This window comes from Episyrphus balteatus, chromosome 2 (genome assembly GCF_945859705.1).
Source record: "Episyrphus balteatus chromosome 2, idEpiBalt1.1, whole genome shotgun sequence".
NCBI classification, from domain to species: domain Eukaryota; kingdom Metazoa; phylum Arthropoda; class Insecta; order Diptera; family Syrphidae; genus Episyrphus; species Episyrphus balteatus.
Window position 1 is genome coordinate 67,858,878 of NC_079135.1, and position 12,948 is coordinate 67,871,825.

At 30.0% G+C, this 12,948-nt stretch overlaps 1 protein-coding gene across 1 annotated transcript; it reads left to right on the forward strand.

Moving 5' to 3' along the window:
* Positions 1 to 294: 294 nt before the first annotated feature.
* LOC129909955 (CCR4-NOT transcription complex subunit 9) lies at positions 295 to 11,887 on the forward strand. Its single transcript, XM_055987136.1, has 5 exons — positions 295 to 730; positions 5,697 to 6,077; positions 6,157 to 6,351; positions 6,428 to 6,519; positions 9,581 to 11,887. Exons 1-5 carry the CDS (start codon positions 677 to 679, stop codon positions 9,759 to 9,761), a joined length of 903 nt encoding a protein of 300 aa, XP_055843111.1. The 5' UTR covers positions 295 to 676; the 3' UTR covers positions 9,762 to 11,887.
* The last annotated feature ends 1,061 nt before the right edge of the window (positions 11,888 to 12,948 follow it).

The window sequence follows — 12,948 nt, forward strand, 5'->3', positions numbered from 1 at the left end:
TTTTTTGCACAAAATCTATATAGATAAGCAAAAAAACACACCTATTGTTTTCTATAAAAAATTTTTGCACCGACAAAAGGGAAAACAACGCAATTTTTATTTATCTGAGCACATTTCATCTTCCATTTGCCAATATAAAAATCTCGATTTTAAATGGAAAACCCCCTTAGAGGTTACTGATACTAGAGTTATGATGCAAACATGGTGCAATATTCGCCTTTTCGCCGTAATTACCTCAACCTGTCAAATAATTTTTAGTACTTTTTGTATTTTTTTTAGCACAAATAAGTCTGAAAAATTGAAGATGGCTTCCTGCAAAAAGTGAAAAGATTCGTGTAGTTCAAGGAGTTTTCTCTGCAAAAATTAACCCCATATTTCTCAATTTAAAATTAAATAAATTGTGAAAATATAATCCATATATAATTTTCCATAAATTTATAAACATTTTAATCAACAAAAAGTTCGAATAAAAGCATTATTTCAATCTAAAAAAACCAAGTTCAATTGATTTCTTTGCTATCCGTCGTCGTCGGTGTGACACATTTAAGACGTAATTTCACAATCGCAAAAAAAAATCGAACCAAAAAAAAAAAAAACAGAATTTTCTTCCCTATCGAATTTTATTTAAATCGTCAAAATATTTCCACAAAATAGCTACAACTACCAGAAGTTAACTATGAGTAGTCAGCCAAGTCCAGCGAGCCTTAATCCTCAGGCTGAAACTGATAAGGTTTGTAATAAATTATTTAAATTTTTTTTGTAAATAATTTTAATTACCTTGAAGGAGGTACCTACCATTTTTATAAAATGAAGCAAATAAATTAATCTAAAAATATTTATTTTTTTTTTTTTCATATGTTTTGTTTGTCTGCAACTAGCCTTGGAACACCTCGGGTTTATTTTTTGATGTGTTGTCAATTTATACCTATGTATATTTTTTTTATCTCGTTTAAAGCGTGTTTTTGTTTGCCTTTTGTGTTGTTTCATTTTTTTTTCTTGTTCCTGCAACCTGAACTCGAAGATGCGAGATCTAGATCGAAAACAAAAAACAAGTAAAATAATAAAGCTGTTTTTTGTTGTTGTTTATTATATTCTCTTGGTGTGGGAACGTGTACTGGAGTTTTTTTTTTTAGGAGAGAAAGTTCCTTTTTGAAGCCCTAGACGCGCAGATGTTACTTTTAGATTTTTTTTTTTTTTTATTATTAATTTATTCAAAAGGCTCAGCAAACAGCTGTAATATGTAGTTAGGGTGTACAGTTTCATGATGCATCCATTTTCTTTTATAGTTATTCTTTGGATTCAGAGTTCAAACAAATACTCAGCTAATTCAGGTTTAAAGATCGTAGAGAATTTCTTCTGGCAAAAAGAAAAGAAAGAATAATTAAAAATTGTTTTATCTCAGTTTTCAAAAGCCACAATTGAAAAAATAAGGATTAGGTAGTCCAGATTGTCGTGAATTCTGAAATATCAGAAGCAAAGAGTAAAGAATGCAAAATTTGAATTCTTGAATTCTACTTCCTACTTAGTTACTTATTAACTCACTCTCACATACAGCACCTTAAGGTGGCGTTACAATCAATTGAAAATTGAGGGTCTTTGCGTTCCACATGGCCTTTCTTGTACAACCCGTAGTACGGTTGCCGCTTCAAAATGAAAACTGTGACCAAGATTGTAAGTAAAAATGACCAAACACAACTAAAAATGACATCATAATTTGTTTCTGAAAAGCTTAAACAAAAGACAAAATTTTATAAAAAATATAAGTACGTAAAGGACAATAGCACAGTAACCATAAATATCACACCGTGCTTAAGATCTTGTAGAGTTGTTTATGATAACGTACCAATGATCCTCAGTTTTCGGGCTAGAGTATCGCAACGGAACATTGTCTAAATAGCATAAAAGCGTGATGATTTTATACCTTTTAGTGCAGGCGCTAGAGGTAGTTGAGTATGCAAAATATGAGGGAGTGAGAGGGGACCATCAAACCTTACGGCAAGATGTGTTTTGTAATTATTCGGGGTCAAAGGTATAAGAATCCTGTCATTTTTGCTGGTCCTCACATTCTGCACACTCACTGCCTCTATTAAATAGTACTCAACGTGTTTTTTAATTTTTTTTTTCGCAAATTTTGGCTTTGAAATCATTTATTTCGAAAACTATTGATTGAAATAGCTTGATTTATGAATTTGAAATTAAGTAGTGTATAATTCTAGCTTTTGAAAACAAGTAACATTTATAATTGTAAGCGTTGCCGTTGTTTTTTAATAATTTTTTTTCGATTTTAAGTCATTTTTTTTTTAGAAAATTGCCCCACCCTCCTTAACAGAGGGAGATAGACAACTTTTTTATGGCCAAAAATGATCGTATTAAACCCTTCTACAAAAAAACAAAATTAATTCTCGAGGCTTAAGTTATCGTACTAAAACTAAAAATGCGAAAAAAAGCTAGGTTCAAATAGCCATATTTCGGTTAATTTTCAATAAAAAAAACTTATTGAGCCCAGCATATTGAAGTTATTTTAATCTACTTTAATTGTTTAGAACATTGTTTATGCCTTTCTCAAACCAAAAAAAATTACACCCAAAAAAGCAAAAAAAAAATTCGAAAAATCGAAAATTTTGATTTTTTTGTTATGTTTGTTTCGACTATTTTGGTATGATTTTTTTCTTTTTTTTCAATTTTTAAAATACATTTAAAATACATATATTTTAAAATACATTATATTGAAAAAAAAAACCAAAAAGGGGGCTTTTGCCCCCTATCTTCAATTTTCACCCCCTCATTTAATGGCACTCCGCGGTTTTATCTTCTTTTTTTTATAACCCATTGAACGATTCCTGCAATAATAACCCATGAACGTCTTTGTTTTGGAAATATGCTTTATCAATAGCATATTTCCCATACAAATAAGAGTAGGGGCGTAAACACAAAATGGACCACAAAATTGACCGGCAAGATCCACATTATTTATCTTTGACCCTTTCTAAACTCTAATCAATTGTTGAAACTTGGTCCACATATTTTGCATACTCAACTACCTCTAGCGCCCGGTCTATTTTCAGGAAAAGTTGTTGACAAAAATGAAATTTGGAAAACTCTATAAATTTAAAACTGAAACTTCAGACATGAAGATCATTGATGTTCTAAGTAACACCTAAGTAACATCTAAGTAACAAAATGATTAAAGATAAAATAGATTAGAAGTTTCTCAGTTTTGTTTCCTATAAATACACCTTCAATATATTCAAACAAAATTGTATGTTCTCCTGGACAAGAAGTAATGTTTTTGATATATTCACATATTTTTATATCCATCATGACATTTGAGGAATGAAAATTTAAAATGGAATTATACAGCTATATCATGGCTTTCACGCGAACACGATTCCACCCGGAAAAATTAAATTTCACTTTTCCCTTATTCTGAGTTCCGACGAAAAGTTGTTCACTTTCGAAAAACTCCCTGTATTTTGATTTTTGGTAATATGCAAGGTAGTCAACAGCTCTCACTTAAATTCTGGTGGCACACAAGAAACAAGTCGAACAAAAATATTTCGGTTGGAAAAATGTTCACTTCAAAATTATGGATAGAGCTTATAGTTTGTGCATTTATTCAGAAGGTAGGTTTAAATGGTCCTGCCATTCTTAATTTTTGAGAGCAAACTTTAAAAATCTGAATCTATTCAATTCTCTCCTTAAGGTAATTGAATTGTGGTAGCCATACTTGGTATTCATACTCTTTTATGGCTGTGACAAATGCAGTAAACAGTTGTTTGGGTTACTGGGTTCTTCATTGCCATAACATGGATATTATATTGTAATTAGTGTACTTATAGGAGTATAGTATAGAATTAAGCATCAGGATCCTTGTCCTTGAAAATTTTAAAACATTACAATTATGTAGAATTTATTTTAATATAAAAGCCGCATATTCTATTAACCCTCTGTAGGCACACCTCTTTTTTGCGAATTTGGTTTATACTGTTTCATGTCGCTAGAACTTTTTCTGTCTCACTATTTTATAGAGAATCATATATGAAATTGATGTAGAATTTTCCGAGGAATTCGAATACTATATTCACAATTCCAAAAAATGTATTTTCACCCTTATAAAGACAATTTTCTGTGACCCCTTTTAATTTTTATCCTGCCAAATTCGCACCCGTGTGCCGACAGAGGGTTAACAACGCCAGTTGTTGAATGTTTCTATCGAATTGTATGCATTTTAAGGAATTGATGTTTTATAAAAATGCACCGGAACACGATGGTCGTTCAAATGAAGTTATAGATCCTATATACATATGTAAGTCTGTTATGATGCAAAAGACAATGTAACCAACCATAAAACTGACCAAAGTACAAGAATGGGTAAATGAGTACCACTGAAACAGCAGCTCTGGGGACTATACTCATAATCAATCTCAAACTGACAAAGCTCAGCATACCTAGCTTTGCTATAAAAAATTAACGTTTTTTAACTTTTCCTGCCGGTTGTAAATACTCACCAACTGATGTAACTGGCTATTTCGTGGTCACAATTTACTATTGTCTATGACCCGGGCTTAAGCCATATTTGAAGCTTATTAGGCCCAGATTCTAAGTCAATAAAAAGGAAATGATGCGTGTACAAATGACACAGCACTTGATCGCTCTTATACCATTGTTGGCAAGACAGCAAGGCAACATGCAAATCAATAGAACCCCTATATATTATAATGAATACTTGGTTGTATGTTCTATTCAGAAACCATTCGACTACCGAGTTAAGTGGGGAAAGAGGCGTGAGATAATTAAATTTAATTTTATCCAAATTTAATAAATAAACACTACAAAATACAGAAATACGCTTAATATCTGTTATAATTGACCGCGCCAAACTCATAGTCAACGACGTAAAATATTCTTCATAGGCTCTTTTATTATGGAGTTATGTCCCCAATGTTTCACAATAAATTTGTATTTATTTGGTGTAACGATAATAGTTCTGTTCAACGAGACAATTGTAAGATCAAAATAGGTCAGGACAGAACAGTTTCGTGATAAATGTCGGAACAGAAAACAACAACAAACACATTTAACAGTTATCACGATTCTATTCTAACCCGTTTTGACTCAAAAGCAAGAACAGAAAATCCTTTTCTAAACAAAGTCAATAAACAGCAGTAGAACAACAGTAGAACAGTTCAGAACAGAAGAACCTCAACAAAAAGCTTTAATTTTCTGTTCGGAAAAAGCTAGAACAACAACTTTGAACACTCATTATATCACCAACCCATTGAACTAAAATTTCGGATTCCGAATTTAGTAGAATGTTATGTAAATGTTTGTTCTTGTGTTTGTTCATGGCGACTAATTTTTTAACATTAGGGGGGCCAACCCATAGAATCCGTCGCGTGCGTTACGTTGAAGTTTTCAACTGACAGCCCGATAAAATACACACGTTCTTATGAGAATCGACCCATACATGACGGACTCGACGGATGCGTTTTATGGTTCGGTTCTCATAACAACGTGTGTATTTTATCGGGCTGTCAGTTAAATCCGTCGACGTAACAGATGCGACGGATTCTATGGGTTGGGCCCTTAAGAGTATCAAACAACGTCAATACATTTTATAAAATCATGATCAAGTATAATTTGAGATGAAAAAATATTTAAAAATAATTTGAATACGCTTCATGTCTATTTTTAAGGTATTTCAATGGATCAACGAGCTTGCCCATCCAGAAACTCGCGAAACTGCTTTGCTGGAACTTAGCAAGAAACGCGAAACCGTAACAGATTTAGCACCAATGCTATGGCATAGTTTTGGTACAACAGCTGCCCTCCTGCAAGAGATTATCAATATTTATCCCTCAATTAATCCTGCCACTTTAACTGCACACCAATCAAATAGGGTATGCAATGCTCTTGCCTTGCTTCAATGTGTTGCATCGCATCCAGACACACGAACTGTATTTCTGCAGGCACAGATTCCATTGTTCTTGTATCCATTTCTGCATACAACATCAAAAACTCGACCATTTGAATATTTAAGATTAACTAGTTTGGGTGTAATTGGGGCTCTTGTTAAGGTAAGTTATTATTTGTGTAAATTTAATATCTAACAAAATAATAATAATTAACATTTTAAATTTGTTTAATAATTTGCAGACTGATGAACAAGAAGTGATAACTTTCCTATTAACAACTGAAATCATTCCTCTTTGCTTACGAATAATGGAGTCAGGCTCAGAGCTGAGCAAAACTGTGGCGACATTTATTTTGCAAAAGATTTTACTTGATGAAAGTGGTTTGTCATATATTTGTCAAACTTATGAAAGGTTTTCTCATGTTGCAATCATTTTGGTAATTAAAATTTAATTCAATTAAATGTTCAAAAATAATTGATTTTAAATTGTTTCTTTTTTTTAATTTTTTTTAGGGCAAAATGGTTATTCAACTTGCCAAAGAACCTTCCGCACGATTACTTAAGCATGTTGTTCGTTGTTATTTAAGGCTTTCAGATAATCCAAGGTAAGTAAATTAATAAACAAATGAATAATTTTATCTCATATAGTCAATTATGTAATTATATGCGTATACCGTATAGGTATAAATGGACCTTCAAAAATTATTATTACGAAATACGTGGCTGTGCCTTTTGATTTATTTGTCCCGTTGAGAGTCATATACGAAAAGTTTTTTTGAAGGTCATAGTTTAAATAGTCATGCTCATAAGTAGACTTGAGTTTGCTAATCCACACCGTAATAAGAAGCCGATTTTCTTTTGTTTCGACTCTTCGTTTGTTTTGATTGTTGACGAGATTTTTACAAAACAAAATGAGCGGAAATTGTGGTTGACGAGATTTTTACTAAAAAACTTGAGCGGGAATTGTGGTTTTCATAAAAAATGAAACAAACCTAAAGCTATACGATCCCAAAACTCGTGTCCACCCGTGGCCGGAACATTTTAAGTTGAACAAAAATGTATTTCCATTGAAAAACTGCCAACTGGCGAAAAAGTAACGAAAGTATTCTCTAAATAGAATCACCAACAATCTCTAAATCGCGTCACCAACAATTCAAATTCAGTCAAACTAGATACTACTACAAATTTATTTCACATTAATTATTTCCTAATTAGGTACACAAGACTAGTTGAGAGTTCTTAGTCACTAGGACTTGCTCCTTAATTACGTGTCGTGCCATTTATTTTACTTATAAAGGTTCATAACTTCGAAGTTGTTTTCAAAAATTAAATGCACTTCGACCCGCTCGTACTCTTAAGCCATAACTACAATGACCTAAAAAGTGAAAAAGTGGGAAATTTACAAAAGTAAAAAAATTTTATTTCTTTTTATCGCTATTTGTTTTAGGAAAAAACTAATAAAATTGTTTTCTTTTGACCAAAAAATAAGCTTTTGCATCATTATTTTTAATTTGTGGTTGGAAAAACTGTCACAAAATGAGTTTGAAAATTTTCACTTTTTGACTTTTTGCAAAAAGTGGCCGTTGTAGTTATACCTTTTTACCGACTTCCAAAAAGGAGGAGGTATTCAATTCGTCTCAATTTTTTTTTTTTTTTTTTTTTATGTTTGTTACCGCATAACTTTGGACTGAGTAAACCAATTTTGATAATTCTTTTTGCATTGGAAAGCTGGTGGCTGCAGTGTGGTCCCATTTCAATTTCGTTCACTTTTAGCCATAGGAACTATTTTAAAAACCATAAAACCCAGTTTTGATCCATGGAAGTCGGTTTTGTTTTTTTTGTTAAAAATGATTATTAGTTCAAAGTATCTTTATTTTAAATAAATATTTGAAATTAAAGATTTAGGTTTAGTTTTCAGAAGAAAAATAAAAAAAAAATCGAAGGCAAAATAATTTATTTTTTGTCAAAAACTTTTGATTGTATTTTACATTTCAAAATGATAAGAAATATCTGTCAGTAAATTTTGAATAAAATTGGGTAGTTCTTGGGTGAAATAAACGGCAACGCCATATTTCGGTTCTCCGATGTTTTTTGAGAAAAATTAAGTTTTGTTATAATTACTAAGGACGGAATTCATAGTCGTTAGTCAAGTTAAGATTTTTCTCAACTTGAGCATTGACTTGAGAAAATATTTTTCTCAATCAATCTAACAATGAAATTTGACTGATTTGAGTAAACTGTCATTTAAAATAAATATTTTTTTTTAATTATTCGCTATCAGTTTTTTTCCTTTAATGTTAAATATCGTTAAATCGCGTCAAACAAAAAATCAAATCGATACCGAATTATTAAAAAAATACATTTTTAGATGACAGTTTACGTAAATTATTCAAATTTCTTTGTGAGTTGAGAAAAATATTTTCTCAAGTCAATGCTCAAGTTGATAAAAATCTTCACTTGAGTAACAACTATGAATTCCGTCCTAAGACGGCTCCCCTGATCTGTTTAAATGATGAAATTAAAAGATATGTAGATTCAAATTTTACAACAAAAATAAATACATTCACACTTCCGAACATTATATACAATTATTTTTTTTTTTATCGAAATAGACAGTAATATGTACAATAAATAAAAAAAAGATTTTGAAATAAACTATGAAGTTAGCTCAAACTTTTGCAGGAGTTGCGAAATATGACAAACTCTAGGGGGGAGAATCTTAAACTGATAACGTCAACTTTCATAGCATTGAAGCAAATTTACAAGTTTAAGGCAAAAATCCTTCAACTTCGAGTCAATATAATCGGCCTTAGCCTATTAGCATTCATTAGTAACACTTACCCCTTTTTCTCCTTTTTTACTTGCTCAATAGGGCAAGTATTGGTTTCGTGTAAAAAGAAAAATTCGAGGTTTTAATCAAAACTAACATTACGATGATGGAGAAGCCCAAAAAAGTGGGTTTCGTCATGACGTCCGTCAGTCTGTGCGTGTCGGTGCGTCCGTGCGTCCATCTGTACAAGTAGCTACAGCCTAAACGAGTGGACGGATTTTCTTGAAATTTGGTATGGATGTTTTTTTCGTAATTTCCAAGGTTGGTTTTTTTTTGTTTTTTAATATCTCGCTTAGAACGTATACTTCCCATACAAAATTTTCGAGTTATTGCAATTTTCTCGAAAACGGCTCTAACGATTTCGATTAAATTTAGCACGATTTTTTTAAATCGCGGATGTCGGCTCTTCCCGTACATCATTATGGAGTTATTGCAATTTTCTCAAAAATGGCTCTAAGGATTTTGATAAAATTTTGCATACGTAATATTCAAAGTAATTGCGGTAAAACTAGGTTTTTAGTTTTTCTCAAAAAAGTCAAGTAAAATAAAAAAAAAATTTATTTAACTAACATTTGGCCTCCATGCCGGCTCTTCCCCTACATCAACCAAATTTCTTAAAAATGTATATAGAGGCAGCTCTAATAACCTACAAGTAAGCTAACATAAAAGTGCTTTGAACTGCAAGAGCAAGTACGTGCGGCCCCAGTCGTGCATTTTATTTTTACTGTCCTACAAAATTTCATTGAAAAAAAAATAAGCTTTTAAACAAAACAAAATACATACATAAGTAGTTCCTTGAAATTATCATTAAATTCTTAAAATTCCAAAAATTTCAGGGCCAGAGAAGCTTTGCGACAGTGTCTTCCTGATCAATTACGTGATGCAACATTTTCCGGTTGTCTTCAAGATGATAAATCAACCAAGCATTGGCTTCAATTGTTGATTAAAAATTTGGAACTTGGATCTGTAGCACCAACCGATCCACGTCAAATTGGAATGTCTCCACTGACCTCATAAACATAAAATAAACATACAAAAAACTCAATCCACGCTACAATTTTATACACATGAACCTCCAAACAAAAATATTAAAAAAAAACACACACAAAAAAAACTAAAATAAATATAAATAATATTTTAAATGGAAACCTCGTGATAATTAAAACAAAACATTGTTAAATAAAAATAAACAGAGGAGACTGTCAATATGATTATAATTAAAATTAAAAAAAAAAAAAACACAAAAAAGTACCTAATCAAAAGCATAACAATACAAATTTATTAATTACTACTGGCATTAAAATTTAATTTTTAATTTGAATTGAAAAAAAAAAAAAAAAAAACAAATAAAAATATATAAATTAGTAAATTATGAGATCCTCTTTTTAAACAAAATTAAACTTAACAAAATCAAATATTATATCCAGAATAAAAAAAAATAAATAAATAAAATACAAATAAATAATCCACAACAACTAAATAGTTATTTTTTCCAAATCTGATTTAAAATGCTTAACTGAATTTAAGGAATGTTAATTTTTTGATCTTAGAAAATTTAAGAGATAAAGAGTTATGTTGATATTGATACAATTATTATCTATAAAACTAAAATGTAAAACACTTTATATAGATTATAATAATATATTATGCAACCAATAGTTAATTATTCATAACAGCATATTGTATAAATTATGTATGTAAAATTGTAAATGTAAAAAACAAAAAAAAAAAAAACAAAAAACAAAAACAAACCTTGCATAGCAAAGTAGGACTATCAAAAATTAAAAAGTGTTGATAAACATAAATTATAAAAGGACACATCAAAATGTAAAAAAAACATCTACTTTTGTTATTTTTGTACGATTTAAAAAAAAATCATAGAAAGAAAAATGCCAATTTAACAATTTAAATAGAAAACATAGAAACTCTCGGAAAATAAATTTAAACACTCAACGTGAGCAATGTTCTGTGTGGACTTGCAAATATTTTGTCCGCAACCAAAACTCCAAAGTAATGTGGTTGATCCATTCACTGCTGTATTAATTCGATACGATTATATGAATTTTTCGAGACGAATTTTATGTTGTCAATCAATTCGAGGCTGTCCTGTTTTTATGACTTTAGCCAGTTCGGTCCGAATAAAGCTGCCTTGAAATAAATATATACAAAAGTTCACTTCAAGTTACGCTTTTATATAAAATATTTCAATATCTCCTCGTTCGACTCATGTAATTATATAAATAAATAATTGGCTAGTTGTGTAAAAAGAAATCACTTATACTTTTTTTTGTATTTTATTTATATTGATTTTCTTTTTTTTCTGTCCATTTCACATTTATTATAAAAAAAAAAATTGTTTCCTGAATGTTTTGCGATTTCGCTAACATTTATTTTTTTTCTAGATTTAATTTTGTAAGTTAGTTTACTTTTAAGTTATAGCCTCAACATACCCATATTATATATACCATGTACACAAATACATAATAGCGTTTGTAATATACAAGAAAAAAAATTAGTTTTAGTTGTTTGTTCATTTTATATATTATAAAGAATTCATTTTTTCCTTCTATTAGCATTTGCGGCCTACTTTAATAATATTATTATTATTCGTGTGTATTTATTTATTAATAATATTTTTTTTTATTAAAAAAAAATATAAGCTTTTGATTCATTTCATCATATAGCGATGTATAACACACTACCAAAATCTCAAATTGAGTGATTGTATTTAGTATAATGAATAGTTTATACCTCTAATTCTTATTCCTTAATTATTTTTCTTTGTCAAAAAATAAAAAAAAAAAATACAAATAAATGAATTTATTGATAAAATATATAAATAATATATGTATACAAATACTTTTTTTTTAATTAGCCAAATAAAACCGAAAAACGAATTGAAAATAAAAATTTGTATGGACTTTAATTAGACATAATTATAATGGTTAGTAAAACTAATTACATATATAATTAAAACAAAAACAAAATAAATAACAACAAATTAATAAAATATTTTACTGAAAAGAGAATATGTGAAATCCATCGCGCATGTAAACGCGATGTTAGTAAGTAACAATTTTTATCCAGTGTGTAAACAACATTACAATGAACTAATTATAAAAAAAATTAAAAAAAAAAACAAACATATATACATTATATCATTATATTGCAAATTAAAAAAAAAAAAACGTGCTTTGTTTTATTTCAATTTTCCTATCCTCTATAAAATAAAAACAAAGATTGGGTATCAAACTTCGATCAAACATATTCTTCATCTCGTTCTGTTTTGCTGTCTTGAAATGGCTTTAAATTTTCAAATCTGAAGGAATGTACATAACTATATGTATCAATTTCTAATTCTAGACGCAATAGGGTCTTAATTTAAAAATTATAGTCTTCCGAAAATACGATTGGAATATTAGTTTAAATGCAATACAATTTGTATTATTGACCGGTTCATTTCTGTTGAAAGAATGACAATATTTTTACTTAATCAAAAACTCAAAAAAGCAAATGCAAACGCCTGAAATTATTTACAGTCATAATTCGACAAAAAAATCATCAATAAGTGCATTTATTTGAACTATTTTAAGTTTTGGAACGTTTTCCTCATGAAAGGATACAATTTTAGCTTTTGATTCTAAGAACATAATGTATACCTCCAGTTCATCAAAGAATCAAAACAGTATTGCACCAGCAGCAGTACTGCAAAATACAACTACCATTTTACTGTGAGTTTCCAGGAACGAGTACTAAAGTTAGAAGAGTTTACTCTTAATTTAGCCATTATTATTAAATGCATTTTGCCATTACTGCTGTAGTGTACTGCTTTTACGAACTAGAGGATACTTCAAAGTTTAACTCTTAATTCGTTGGGTCGGATGTCGGAAGATAAAGTAGTCATATAAAGCCAACAAACTGGTAAAAGTGCGGTGCCGTGCCAATGACAATGACCAATAGTTTTGGTCGACAGTTTCTTCTTATGCACGATAATGCACGAGCTCATAGCGGTTTCAAAATATCTTCATTTTCTTTGGATTGATCAGGCATATAGATGGTATTACGTTGTGTATTAGAAGTTCTGATTTCTCGCCCGTTTCGCAACTCGATCGAAAGTGAATTGAAATTACTTTTCAATTTCACGTGAAATAAAATTGCATGTTCTACATTTTGATCGATTTTGAAAACTTCCAAATCGCTTCGA